Here is a 14,071-nt window from a genome sequence, read left to right as displayed (position 1 = left end):
CCTTTGCTGTCTGGTAGCGTGGCACATATTGCAGGGTTCACTCCCTCTTCTTCACTCTTCTGGATTCAGAGCCCTCCAAGACAAAACTTCAATACTGAGTTAAAATTAAGGTTGGGTTAAAGTGCTGTTTCTCTAGATGTGTGCTTATATACACATATAAAATATATACATATATATATATAAAAATAATATCTGTAACTGAGACATGCTGGGTGTAGGGTTTTGATTCACAGCAGTGCTGCTCTTAACAGTCCCTGGGTTTTGTGCCTCCTCTCCACAGAAGTTCCTCCCAGCCCTCCACCCCCTGACATCGTGGAAGTCTACAAGGATGGAGTGCAGGTGGTCTGGAAACCTGTGGAGACCAACACCCCTGTCCATTACACCATCCAGTGCAAGAGTGAAGGTAAAGTGCTGTCCTTACACCTCCCAGGGAACATCTCGCTTTCTGTGATCCCTTCACCAGCTGGATATTTTATTTTTATTCAGAAACAGCCTGATTAATTCCCTGGTTTTGAGTTAGGAATGAAATCTGAAAGTTAAGTGTTGTGCTAAATAAATCAGCCTGGAAAATATGAATTCTCATACCAAGGCTTCGCTGAAGTGTGACTCCAACTAGGTCACATGAAAGTTATGACCAAAAAGTGAGCAGCTACAGAAAAAAAATGCCTGGTTGGTGCCTGATACACAGCCTTGAGTAATTTGGAAACATGATACACTAATAATGCCCAGCAAACAACATCATCCTGCATCCAGACTTTCTGGACAGTCTGTTGTGGAGAAAGATGGCCTGTCAAAAAGGGAATTCATCCTCTGCTGAACAGCCGTGCTTTCTTTTCCCATTGATTATGGAGGGAGCTCAGGGCAAACAGCCAGAATAAATAGCCAAAGTTTGGCAATACTGCATCACCCCTTTGATGTTCTCTTCCAAGGGTTAAGGAAGTCAGTGAATCATAGAATCATGGGATTATAAAAAGGTTTGGTTTGGAAAAGACCTTAAAGACCATCCAGTTCCACCCCCTGCCACGGGCAGGGACACCTTCCACTATCCCAGGTTGCTCCAACCTGGCCTTGGACACTTCCAGGGATGGGGCAGCCACAGCTTCTCTGGGCACAACCTGTTCCAGGGCCTCATCACCCTCACAGGCAAGAATTTCTTCCTGACATCTAATCTAAATCTCTCCTCTTACAGTTTAAAGCCATTCCCCCTTGTCCTGTCATGACGTGCCCTTGTCAAAAGTGGATGTTTTCCTGTTTGGTTACAAAAGCTTTGAACCAAATCCCAAAGCCTGTCCCGTCTCTCCTGGGACTGCTTTGCTGTTGTGACTGTGAATGTGATGTCTGATAGCAATTCCTGCTGCAGTCACACAAACACAGCCCTTTGGATCCGTGTTCCTTCATCCAATTCCCCAAACATACAGACACTCCTTTGTGGATTATCAATTTGCAGCCCCCTGGAGCTGGTGTGAGTCACTTTTTCTCCAATGCCACTTTCTTTTTGTTATTCCTTTTTTGACACAACAACAGGGCACACTTTGGGGAGGATGGAAACACAAGGTGTTCCAATTAGGAAGCAAAATTCCTTGTTTTATCCATGACTTGACAACAGGCTCTTGCCAGCTGCTTCTGCAGATGCTTTTCTCGATTTCTAAGCTGTGTCTGCTCCTTCTTGTGCAAACACATCCCCAGATTCAGCCAGTACCCTGCTAAGTCATCAATACTTTGGGTTTGGGTGGTGAATTACTGCTTATTTAAAGGTTTGAGGCCTCTACCAGTGTCTATTTGAATGAAAGGATGGGTTTAATCTCAGGCAATTGAAAGGAATTGAGTTCAGCCTTGAGCACAGCAGCGAAAAATGAGACAGAGCATCGTGTGAGATGAAAGGTCATTAAATGTTTGCTGGTGATTTTCTCCTTCCCACCTTAGTCCCATAAATTATGAGTCCAGAACACACCTGCAATTTCAGTTCCCTGAGAAATCATCTGAGTTTCATAAAAGCTGAGGAAAACTGCCTGCATTTCAAACACTGGCTTTGCTTGGAGGGTGTTGGTGGATAGTTCTGTCCGGGAATCCTCATGGCCTCAGCTGGGTTCAGGAGAGGGCCAAAAGGAAAAGCAAATCAGTGATTCAGCTGGGGGTTCTGTTTGGAGTTCTTGATGCATATTTGCATTAGAGATTGGTGCAGGAATCAGATAAACAGAGAGAACACAGGGAAGTTTCCTCATTTTCTGACAGAATATTGCACAACTTGGACTCGTCAGATACAAAGCAGCTGATTTCAGAGAAGAGTAACACAGTGAGCGTCACCATGCACAAAAGTTGGCCATGACAAGTTGGTTTTTCTTTCATTCTACAAGATTCAGAGCATCACAGAAAGTTAAGGGATTGGAATGGGCCTTTTTCCTTCATATTCCCAGCACATAAGTAAAGCTGGTGGAAAAACAACCCCAATAAAACCCAAAACCTCAAAAAAAAAAAAATCCCACAACCCAGTGTGGTCATCGTAACTGAGTCCTGGTGTGTTTCCTCTCTTTCCTTGGTCAAGATGGGGAGTGGACAACTCTTGCTTCTGACCTGGCTGACTGCTGCTACTATGCCAAAAATCTGCCCGAGGGGTTCATCTACCACTTCAGGATTGCCTGCACCAGCAAAGCAGGAATGGGGCCCTACAGCGACCCGTCTGCCAGCGTCAGAATCACCGGGAAGGATCCAGCGGGTAAGATCGAATCCCGAGAAACCATCGGGACCTTCCTGCATCAAAACCACTGCACCCTTTTAGATGTGGGCCCAGAAGTCAAGAGCAGGTGAATCAAGGCCAATTCCACTTGGCTTAGGGTGGTTTAGGCTTCTGTATCTAAAATTACATTATTTTCTAGTTCTGGACACAGGGGAATACGTATAAATATATCAGAAAAGCCAATAAGATAATAATATTATGTAAATAGAAACAGTATGTGAATAGATATGAAATTTAATAATACAATAAAAACCTGGGAACTGTAGATTACCTGTTGAAGAAACTCTTAGTTTTAATTAGAGATGATGTAGAAAGGGATCTTGGACCATAAATGTGTGACTGGAGGCATTTATCTCTTGATATAGATCTGCCACTGGTAAAAACCCTGCACCATAAAAACCATGGACAAAATCCTAAATTCAGTAGTTAATGTCTCTATTCTGGTGTTTTCCTCTGGGAATTATTGTCCTTCTGTGGTGAATTTTCCAGCTGTATTTTGTCTCTGAAGTAAAGAAAGCCCGATTTACCATTTTTTTTTCCACTTGTTTGACTGCACTGTACAACTCGCATGTTTTTAAAATTAAGAAATCCGTAACCCCACAGCAAACATATCCTTGTAGCATGCTAGGAAACAGAAGGATGGTCTAACTGGAATTTCCTCCCAGTGGAGAGGATTGCTATGTGAAAATCAGTTCACAGAGATATTTTTAACTCACCCTGAATCCTCTGCTTTCCCTTGGTCCGGGATCCATGAATGTATCTCAATGTGTCCAGCCTGTCCAAGCAGATGCTTTAAAGAGATGATTTATTATTTCAGGGAGCACTTGGACACAGCCACACAGCAGAACCAGAGCAACAACTTTCAGCTGCTGCCCTGAAATATCCACCCAAAAGAAGTTTCTAATTCTTTGTCAGTGTCTTGCCATGATTTGGTGACTTGTTAATGTGAGAAGTGAACCAGTGGCTCAGATGTTTGATATATCATAGCACACAATCCACAATCCACCTCATACTGCCTGGAGTGGCCACACCAGGGGATTTCTGGGTGGAAAGAGCAGAATCTGCTGCATTCCAACAGCACTGGGTGCCACAGCTGGGGTTCAGGCTGCACAGTCACCTGGAGAGAGCTCTGCTGTCGCCTTTGCTGTTGTTCATAGACAGTGGAGCTTCAGAAAGGCCCCATTTTCCACACAGGGCTGTTTTCCCATGTAATCCCTGTCCCTTTCTCTCTGCAGAGCTTCGTGCTGCAACGCAGGACGTCCCATCATCACCTGCTACTGAGGAGGAGAGTGAAATAATCACACCATCCGAGCCTTTCCCAACCTCCCAGACCTACGCCTTCCAAACAGAGATCAAAAGGTAGAGAATCCAGCTGAGCTCTCTGTGATCCAGAGGGAAATCCCACATGTGATGGAGCACCTCTCCTAGGAGGAAAGGCTGAGGGAATTGGGATTGTTCAGCCTGGAAAAGAGGAGGCTTTGGGATGTGCTAACTGAGGCCTTCCAGGACCCCAAGGAGCTACAAGAAACATGGAGAGGGACTTTTTACAAGACCATGCAGTGATAGGACAAGGGGGAATGGCTTCAGATTGTAAAACAGCAGGGTTAGATTAGAGATTAGGGTTAAATTATTTACTGTGAGGGTGGGCAGGCCCTGGCACAGGTTGCCCAGAGAAGCTGTGTCCGCCCCATCCCTGGAAGTGTCCAAGGCCAGGTTGAACAGGGCTTGGAGCAACCTGGGCTAGTGGAAGGTGTCCCTGCCCATGGCAGGGGGTAGAACTAGATGGTCTTTAAGGTCCCTTCCAACCCAAACCATGCTAGGATTCTGTGTTTCTATGATGTTATGATTCTGTGTGGCTGGAGTTTAGAAAAGGGACATGTACAAAGGTGCTGCTCAGCAAGTGTCACACTGGGTTGCTGAAAACCCCTCCACAGTGATACCCACACAGTGCTGGCTGAGTGACCTTCACCTTGGTTTGGTAGGGTTTAGCTGTGGATTTTTTGGGAGAGCAAAAGGGTCACAGAATCAGAGAATGGTCTGGGTTGGAAAGGACCTTTGAAGGTCATCTGGTCCAAACCCCTTGCAATGAGCAGGGACATTTTCAACCAGGTCAGCCCAGTCTGACCATGAACATTTCCAGGGGTGAGGCATCTGGTACCTCTCTGGGCAACCAGTGCCAATGTTTTATACACTCATTGTAAAAAAAAATCATCCTAATATCCAGTCTAGATCAGCTCTCTTAGTTTAAAACCATCAGCCCTTGTCCTATCCCAGCTGGGCAGCAGGGCAGTCACTTGATATCTCCTGAAGTGAGCCCAGGGCTAACAGAGCTTCCTGTCCTTGCTGCATCAGCCTTTGCAGGTACCAGTTTCAGTCAGGGGAGTTGGGATTCAACTTTCTCTGCCCAGAAGAGGGGCACTGACTCTGTCCTTCTGTCTCTCCAAAGGAGTTAAGCTCTCACTCCTGTAATTTAAAGTGACTGTAGAGTTTAGAGACACAGGAGGAAGTGCAAACTGTGACAATGGATGCAATAAGTCCCCATCGGGTGTGGATGAAAAGCACAGCATAGGATCCTGGTGCTTTTAAAGAACAGAAGTTCCTGGCTCTTCCAGGAGCAGCAGAGGAGTTTAATGTCCCTTTGTGTTCCTTTGTACCAGGGGGCGATTCAGTATCGTCCGACAGTGCAGGGAGAAAGTGAGTGGCAAGACTTTGGCCGCAAAAATCATCCCTTACTGGCAAGAGGACAAGCAGACCGTGCTCCTGGAGTACCAGGTCCTGAGGAAGCTCCACCACACAAACATAGCCCAGCTGAAGGGAGCCTATGTCAGCCCACGGCACTTGGTGTTGATCCAGGAGATGTGTGTGGGACCAGAGCTGCTCCACTGCTTGGCACTACGGTAATAACATGGGAGGCTTTTCCCCTCAGGGCTGGAAAACACCTCTTGCTTTCTCCTGGCAAACTGGATCATCCCTCTCCATCTGTTCCAGCTTGTTGTCATTGCACGTGGGATTTGTGAAGCAGCTTCATGAGAGACTCAAAAATTACTTGAGTTCCCTGTAAGGTTGGGACAATTCAGGGCTGCCTAGTTGAGACACTGAAAGCAGTTTACAGTCCTTGATATGAAATCCCACCTCCCACAACATGGAGGTTACTCAGAAAAATCTCATTTCTCCTCCACGTTGTTTCTCAGAATGTCAGGAAATGGATCTGATAAAAGCCTGTGGTTAAAAGAGAGGCAGTGGTGGGCATCAGATCTGCATTTTGATTTCTGCCCAACCCACTTTGGCTTTCTCTGACACGCAGCTCTACAACCTCCTGAGCTTCTTGAGTCTGTAAATTTGTCTCACAGGATGGGTTGGCCTCTCCATACACAACAGATTTGCTAAATGAAGAGCTGTTTCCTCTTGACTCTCATGGGATTAAACATCCAGGGGTGTAGAAAGGCATTCCTGGGCACAGAGATAGGGAACAAGAAACAGAGGTGTCCTTTCTCCCACCAGGACGTCGTACTCCGAGGTGGAGGTCCGGGACTACCTGTGGCAGATCCTCAGTGCCACCGAGTACCTCCACGCTCACAACATCCTGCACCTGGACCTCAGGTCTGAGAACATGATCATCACCGAGCCCAACCTGCTGAAACTGGTGGATTTTGGGAACGCCCAGTTCTACGCACAGGACAAATTCATTACCAACGACAAGTGCACCGACTATGTCGAAACCATGGGTGAGTACAGGCCTGAGGTCCTCAGGGTTTCACTGCAATCAGCATCTACAAAGGTGTCTTACCTCAACCAGCTCCCTGTCCTGGGAGCTGCTGCTTCCTCACTCTTGGCAAGGCAGCAAAAGTACCCACTGCCTTTGTGATGCTCTCAGGGTGTTGGAGCAGAGCTGGGCTCACACCAGTTTGCTTTTCCAGCTCCAGAACTGCTGACAGAGCAAGGAGCCCTCCCACAGACTGATATTTGGTCCGTCGGAATCACAGCCTTCATCATGTAAGTCAGTCTGTCCTTCCCTGCCCTGTGAACAGCCTGAAAACCACAATTTCAGAGTCACCAGTCAGGGAAGGTTCATGGACCCAGAGAACTGACATCAGTTGTGCCAACTCTGCTTGGCAATGCCATGGAAGGCTGTGGGATGGAGGGGATGGAGCTGGCTGTGGGATGGAGGGGTTGGAGCTGGCTGAGGGATGGAGGGGATGTGAGGATGCCCAGTCCCAGCAGTGTCTCCCTGTAGGGGAAGGAGGCTGTTTTACAACACAGCAGCTGCTGGTGTTTTTCTCTTGTCTGAAAAGCCCCAACTTTACCAAAAAAATCCAAATGACACCAAGCAGAAAAGTAGCCAAAGGCATGAAACTCACTGAAGAACAGTGAGATTTTTATTTTCTTATATGATGTTTCTGTGCACTGTCATGACCCTCCTCTCACTGCTGAGTGGGAGTCACTGGGAGAAGGAGCATCTCGAGTGATGCCCTTATAAGAGTTGTAGAATCCTAGAATGGTTTAAGTTAGAAGGGACCTTAAAGATCATCCAGTTCCAAATTCCCTGCCGTGGGCCACTAGATCAGGTTGCTTCAAGCCCAATCTAACATGATCTCAAACACTTCTGGGATGGGGCAGCCACAGCTTCTCTGGGCAACCTGTGCCTCACCACCCTTATAGTAAAGAATTTCTTCCTAATATCTAAAGTTCCTTTGTTGTAGTTTAAAGCTGTCCCCCCTTGTCCTGTCACTCTGGGCCCTTGTCCCCAGTCCCTCTCCAGCTCTTCTGGAGCCCCTTTAGGCCCTGCAAGGGGCTCTCAGGTCTCCCTGGAGCCTTCTCTTCTTCCGGGTGAACCCCCCCAGCTCTCCCAGCCCTCAGAACATCTCCGTGGCCTCCTCTGGACTCGCTCCAACACTTCCACACCCTCCTTATGTTGGGGACTCCAGAGCTGGAGGCAGCTTCACTCTGATCAATTCTCTTCTTGTGGGGCAGGTTGAGTGCCAACTACCCCGTCAGCTCCGAGGTGCCCTGTGAGTTCCTGAGAACCACCAGGAAGGGCAAAGTGAAGCTCACGCGGTGCTACGCGGGCCTGTCCGGGGGAGCCGTGTCCTTCCTGCAGAGCACCCTGTGTGCAAACCCCTGGTAAGGTGGTGTCTGCTCTCCCAGCTGCTCGGCTGGGGCAGATCCTGGCTATTGCCCCTCTTTTCTATGTGCAAGGAGCCTCCTCACCCAGCAGGGCTCCCTGAGTGACCTCCTCACCTCTCCTCTTCCAGGGGAAGGCTGTCAGCCTCCGAGTGCCTTCAGAGCCCGTGGCTCCAGGAGACAGGTTTGGACAGCAGGCAGCAAGCACTGGTTACCTTCCCCACCACCAAACTGAGGAATTTCCTCACGGAACGGGAGAAGAAGAGGGGCCTGCTGTGCTCCAAGTACGGCCTCATGGTTGCACAGTGACGTGGATGGGACAGGCAGGAATTGCCTCCCTGTCCCCTTCTGCACTCAGTGTTTGGTACCAAACCATCCTGCCACGCTGGTGTCCATCAGCTGAGCTGGGGTCACTGCTCCCTGTGTTTGTGCTGCCGTGTCCTGCCTGCCACAGGCTGTTCCTGCATATTCTGTGACTTGCTGGGGAGCTGGGCCAGCAGACAGGGAAGGCAGCAAATGCACCAGTGACCACGGCCTTGTAACGTGCAGGTGTTGTCCTTTGCCACTTTGAAGCCAGGCTGCTCTTCCCTGGGGAGTGCACAGGCACCTCTACCCAGAGACATGGCAAAGGCTCTTGTGTTTTAATTCTTTAAAAAAAATCCCGAGATTCTCACGTTGTTTCTCCTTCCAACCCCGCTTTCCTCTGCAGTGGGTGGTGTTGGCTGTGTCATGGCTTTGTACTCATAACCTCAGTGCTCCTTCGAGTTTCTCTGCAGTGATTGATGTTTCTGTTGGTGCCACCGACTTCCTTTGATTTTCCACACGAGCAGCATTCAGTGGGGGCTTTCTCAGAGCTGTATCTGTCTGTGTTTGGGGGAAGGAACACAGGAAACCAGTTCCTGATGCATTGCAGTTTCATTACTAGAGTTGAGGCTGTTTAACCAGGGATGGCCTTTCCCAAGGTGTTTAATCCCTATTATTCCAAACCTGAAGGATGCAGGTTGTGACTCCTCCCCTTGCTCAGTGTGACTGGAACACTTTCCCTGTTCTGTGGAGAGCAGGCACCGACTCAGTGGATTGTAAAACTTGGAATGTTGAAGGAATATTGTCTTCATTAAGCTCCACAGGAGAGAAAAGCAGGGGCTTAGGGACAGACTCCACACTCAGCTCCCTCAGGGGACAGGAGAGTTACACGAGACAGACACTGCAATGAGAGCTGCCCCCAGTAAACTTTTCAAATTTATTCCTGGATTCCTTCCAACTTAACTTCTCTTACAAATCCAGTCAGGTTTTTGTTGGCACAGGCTGGTTTTTCACTCTTGCTGTTGCACTTTGGGATGGAAAGCTCAGTGCCAGGGGAGAACCCACCCAAGCATAAAACTTAATTGCAGATTAACTCATTTGGAGCTTTCACACTCTTCCATATATGACTTTTTTTTTTTTTTTTTGGCTTCTCACAACTGCATGCATTTGGGCATGTCTGAAGTCTTTAATAGACTCAATACTGTTTGGTTAAATAAACCATTCTGACAAGCAAGTAAAGCCAGATTTTTCTGCTGAATGACTGTCATTATTTTTATATCCCTTTCCCAAGCCCAGTTTTCCACCCTCACTCTGACCTGGGGTCCCTACAATGTACACTGTGTATCAGCAGGGAACAAACTCCATGCAAACCATCCACACAAAAAAAAATCCTTTTCCCAGAGCCTTGGAGTGAGGACATCACTTGGCCAGGATGTGATGATGGCTCTGAGCTCTCCAGCTGTCCTAAGGCATTCCAGGCCATGGTTTGGAGCTTGAATTGACCAGAACTTGGGAAGAGCTCAAATTTAATTCTTGGTAGCAGAGCCAAGCAATGAGCCCAGGGTGACACAAAAAAAAAAACAGGTGAGAGCCAACATGAAAATTGTGAAAAGGTGCTGGAATTGCTAATGGGAATATTAACTGTCGCAGTCAAGCCCTGTGCAGTTACAGGTGGTTTTGGTTTTCCTTGGTTCTGCCCCAGCTGCTCAATGGTTTCTGCCTGAATTTCCACACCACAAGGTCTGGGCTAATGCCCAGTCTGGCAGGCTGGGAGAGTTTGCCCTCAGCATGCACTTACAACATCTCCCTGCCCTTTGCAGAAAGAAGCAGGATCTGCCTTTGATGTTTGGATACCTGTGAAAATGTTTGAGTTTCAGTCCTTGATCATACATAATTGCCAAAGTCCAAGGTTACTGTCAGCTTTAAAATCAATCCTGCTGTCTGTACAGGAAAGGCCAGGATTTACCTTCTGTAAGGACTAGTAATTTACCCTAATTATTGAAGGGGAACAAAGCAAAGCAGAGCTTGCAGAGGGCAAATTTTTATCTTGTATTGATCCAGCAGATAAAACAGATGTTTGAGGGCTATAAGGTCACTGTGGCTGTAGCCCATAAGGGATTGAGGCTGTTTTCTCATGCCCCACTTTGGTTTTTGAGCCCCTTCCCATCACTCCATCCTTTTCCTTACCATCTCCTTGGGTATTTGCAGAGGATTGGGGTCTAAACTGGGAGAGTGGGAATGTCTTGAATGCTCAGCCTGCTGCAGAGCTGGAAAGGCAGGTGACCCCCTGCACTCCTAACCCACATGAGCACATGAAAATGGTACTGCAGGTTGTGGGTGATGTTGGCAATGCTCTTCTCCCACTGATCTGGTGAATGAGATGATCTGACCTTTTCTTACACATGAAATGGGAAGGAGCTGTTGGTATTTCCTCGCTCAGCACATCCCACCTCTGCTCCCCTTGGGGATCTCATCAGATACAAAAAGGGGACCACAGGCATGATAATTTGAATGCTCCAAGGAAATTCTTATGTCTCTGGAGAGGATGTTTTCTGCCCTCTGACCTTTCAGGGGTTCACTACAAGCTGGTGCCATCCTGCCAATGATGATTCAGAAACAGAAGTAAATAAATGTGTCAGTGAGGAGCTGATAACAAAATAACACAGTGCCAGTGCTGGTGCACAGCAGCTCATCCCCACCCTCCCAAGGCACTCATTTCCCAGCTCATCTGGCCTGGTCTTTGCTTGTACAACTGTTTTCACTCCAGTACCAGTGCTGGCACCATGGACACACAGCCCCTTTGACTCGGGGTCTTGAATTTAAGGACAGGAATTTAATAAGACACTAAAACAAATCAGGGGGAGGAAGTGTATGGCATGTTTTATATACAACCAGTCCCTTTTATCTCCTTACCTCTCAACTTTCCTCCCCAAATCACCTAAATCCTCCCCAAAACTATCCTACTTTAAGTCCTGTGCAATCCCAAAATGCTCTTCCCTCCCTTGACAGAAATCCTCTTGCACATCTCCATGGGTCTCATGTCAGGACCACAGGGCTGATGGCTCTGCTGGGACAGCCCTGGCCAAAATACTTTTTCCTTGGAAGCCCTGAATTTGGGTTCCCACCTGTCAATATGCCCCTGTGCTCCTCTGGGTTTTCAACAGGCTGATGGGATGGGGGGGGTGCTGGGGATAACCCCACACAGGACACATTTTGCCTCTCTTTCATCACATTTCCCAACACCACAATAACCGGAGACACGAGAAGGAGGTAAAAACACAAGCCATGATAAATGTTAAGCAAAGAAAACATCAGATCAGGAGCTGATAACCACGGGATTTGTTCAGAGGTAACACTGGGACAAACAACACAACAGGGGCTTCCCGAAATCAAAAGCGCGGCCGGAATCTGAAGCGAACATCGTGAACGGGCTGCATGGTCCCGAATCCCCAGCGGCTGATGTCTATCCCTGGGATCTCCTCTTCCTCATTCACCAGCTCCAGGTCATAGTGGCTCAGCATCAAGAACACGAAGAGTTTCATTTCGGCGCTGGCGAAGAACCGCCCGGGACAGGTGGATACTCCTGCCCCCCAGGGCATGCTGACATATTTCAGCTTCTTCCCATTTTTGTAGAAATCCCTCTTGGTGCCGTCTGGGTTCACGAAACGGTCATACTTGAATTTGTGGGGCTCGTCGTGAATGTCCGGGTTCATCTGCACGGCGAGGTGCGGGAACAGAGCCAGCCTGTCCCCCTTGCGGAGGGTGTACTCTGCCCCACTGCCTGTCTTGAGGCTGATGTCCTCCAGGACAGCTCTGATCAGCAGCGGGGCTGCCACCAGCCTCAGGGTCTCCTCCAGAGCGCTGTCCAGAAGAGGAGCCTGGCTCAACATGTCCCTAGTGATGGTAACTGGTCGGCTCCCTGCCTTCACTTCCTGCCCATTCTCCCTCAAGACTTTATCTACCTCACCTCTCACCGCCTCCAGAGCTTCTGGATGCTTCAGCAGGTACAGGAGGAGCCAGAAGGCAGTGGGGCCCGTGTTGCCTTGGGACGCCCAGAGGAGCATGAACATGAAACGATCCCGCATGTACTCGGGCACACCATTTTCTGCCAGGAGTTGGTCTTGGTCACTGATCCACCCACTGATATTGTCCTTCTGCCTGGCGTTTTTCACGGACAGCACGCTCCAGAAGAGCCTCTTCAGCCGTTCAGCTTCTTTTTTGTCCTTGGGAGGCAACACAGAGAAGGCCAGGCGAGGGAAGAGGCGGTCGTACTTCTGAAACTCGTGGAACAGCTGGTTGGAGTGGGCACGATCTTGCTCCTCGGCCCTCTCCTTGCCTCCTGGCCCCTGGTGTGGCTCAGAGCCGTACAGAGCCAGGTACCCGGCTCTGAAGACGATGTTGTAGCAGTAGTGGAAGAGGTTCTCCTCCCGCCACGCTCGCTTCTCCTCTCCTGGGCTCAGGTTGAAAAGCATCAGCTTCTGGAAGTTCTCCATGGTGGTTTGAGTCAGGACACTCAGCCCCTCTCCCATCAGGTGCTTCATGCTCGATTCACGGACTATGTTGTGGTTGGATTCGATGGGCTCATAGCCAAAAGCCTGCAGGACCAGCTGAGTTGCAGCAGCCCTAAAGTCCAGTTTAGAGCGCGATTCCTTCACGATGCTGCCAAAGCAGAAGGGGTCCATCACGAAGGTGAAGTAACGGCCACCGAGCAGCACCGTGAAAACATCCCCATGTTTCCTCTGCATCCTTTTTACAAACCTGGAACTGTCCTTCCTGAAATCCAGCAGGTAGCCCAGCCAGGGAATGCTGCCCTTGTCCAGGGGCGGCTCATCTGGTCTCCGTCTCCGGAACACCCCCAGGACATAGAGGCCACCGAGCAGCGACGCCACCAAGGCACAGAGGACAAACACCCACAGCCCCATGAGAGCTCTGTGCCCGTCCGGGAGCTGGGACCTGGGACAGGTTGGGGCAGGAATGTGCTTTCTATTCCCATGCAGCAGCTGATACGCAGAGGCAGAGATGACAACCTCTGTCCCCATTGGCAGCAGGTGTTTGCCTGCCCCTGCGGAGCGCTCCGGTGTGAACTTCTCCCTCTGTGGGCAGGGATTTCGGAGGTGGAAGGGATGTTGTAATCCCGTTGGAGTACCCATGCTGTGGAAGGGGGGTGGGGTTTGGCCTGGGCTCTGCAGCACTTAAAGCAAATTCCCTTTTCTAGGGGCATGGAGCCCAGTTTTAGGGAAAAAAAAAAAAAAAGGTTCAGAGGATTCCACTCCATAATTTCTGCCTTCAAGGCCAGGCTATGGACAAGCGCTGCAGGCTGAAAAAAGGAAACAAAGGGTGGATGTTGGAAATGCTACTGGAAATGGGCTCAGGAAGGGGGTTACAGCTGAGCCAGTTTGGTCTCCAAAGCCAAGAGAAGGAAAGGTCTCCAACATTTCAATGTTCTCCAAGGCACAGTGCCCTAGAAGTTTTTTCCCAGTGCTGCCACCCTGATCTGCACACACAGTCACCACAACCTCTGTCCCAGTCGCTGATGCCTGGACCTCGCATTGGACAGGGAGTGACATTATCCCCTCGCTATTTCCCTCACCTTTGCCCTTCCCCCGAGAATCCCCTCATAAGTTTCCAGCAGTCCCAAGAGTTCTCCTCTCTCTGGGATCCCAATCTTCATCTTTCTTGCTTCCCAGCTGCTGTCCCTTTCCACGTCCCCTCCAGTGACCTGACCTGTGGAGTGAAGGCCACATCCCAGCATCAGCTAAATACATATTCTGGCTTTGTTTTTCTAAGGAGAGCTCCCAGCCTTACCATTTTGGAAACACGCTGTAGCAATGCCGGGAAGAAAAATAACAGCAGTGAAAACAAATCCATCTTTCCAGACCAACTCAAAGCCCTTCTCAGTCCTGTAACCCTGTG

The 14,071-nt window shown here is 49.1% G+C and overlaps 2 protein-coding genes across 2 annotated transcripts in view; one reads left to right on the top strand and one right to left on the bottom strand.

The window, feature by feature from the left end:
* The window catches only part of OBSCN (obscurin, cytoskeletal calmodulin and titin-interacting RhoGEF), a 179,652-nt gene extending 170,236 nt beyond the window's left edge, over positions 1-9,416 (top strand). The window contains 8 exon segments of the mRNA XM_050336656.1: positions 281-403; positions 2,543-2,713; positions 3,970-4,093; positions 5,392-5,631; positions 6,236-6,459; positions 6,652-6,727; positions 7,706-7,855; positions 7,987-9,416. Of these exon segments, the coding sequence (XP_050192613.1) occupies positions 281-403; positions 2,543-2,713; positions 3,970-4,093; positions 5,392-5,631; positions 6,236-6,459; positions 6,652-6,727; positions 7,706-7,855; positions 7,987-8,164 (1,286 nt within the window). The 3' untranslated portion in view covers positions 8,165-9,416.
* Positions 9,417-11,424: 2,008 nt separating this feature from the next.
* Positions 11,425-13,248, bottom strand: LOC126636972 (5-beta-cholestane-3-alpha,7-alpha-diol 12-alpha-hydroxylase). The gene has a single exon (XM_050309773.1). It carries the CDS (start codon positions 13,195-13,197, stop codon positions 11,548-11,550), a length of 1,650 nt encoding a protein of 549 aa, XP_050165730.1. The 5' UTR covers positions 13,198-13,248; the 3' UTR covers positions 11,425-11,547.
* Between the last annotated feature and the right edge of the window lie 823 nt (positions 13,249-14,071).

The sequence above is a fragment of the Myiozetetes cayanensis genome, unplaced genomic scaffold (genome assembly GCF_022539395.1).
Source record: "Myiozetetes cayanensis isolate MyiCay16 unplaced genomic scaffold, myiCay2020 scf1, whole genome shotgun sequence".
NCBI lineage: Eukaryota > Metazoa > Chordata > Aves > Passeriformes > Tyrannidae > Myiozetetes > Myiozetetes cayanensis.
The sequence above is the reverse complement of the archived record's forward strand: the minus strand, read 5'-3'. Positions and strand labels throughout refer to the sequence as shown.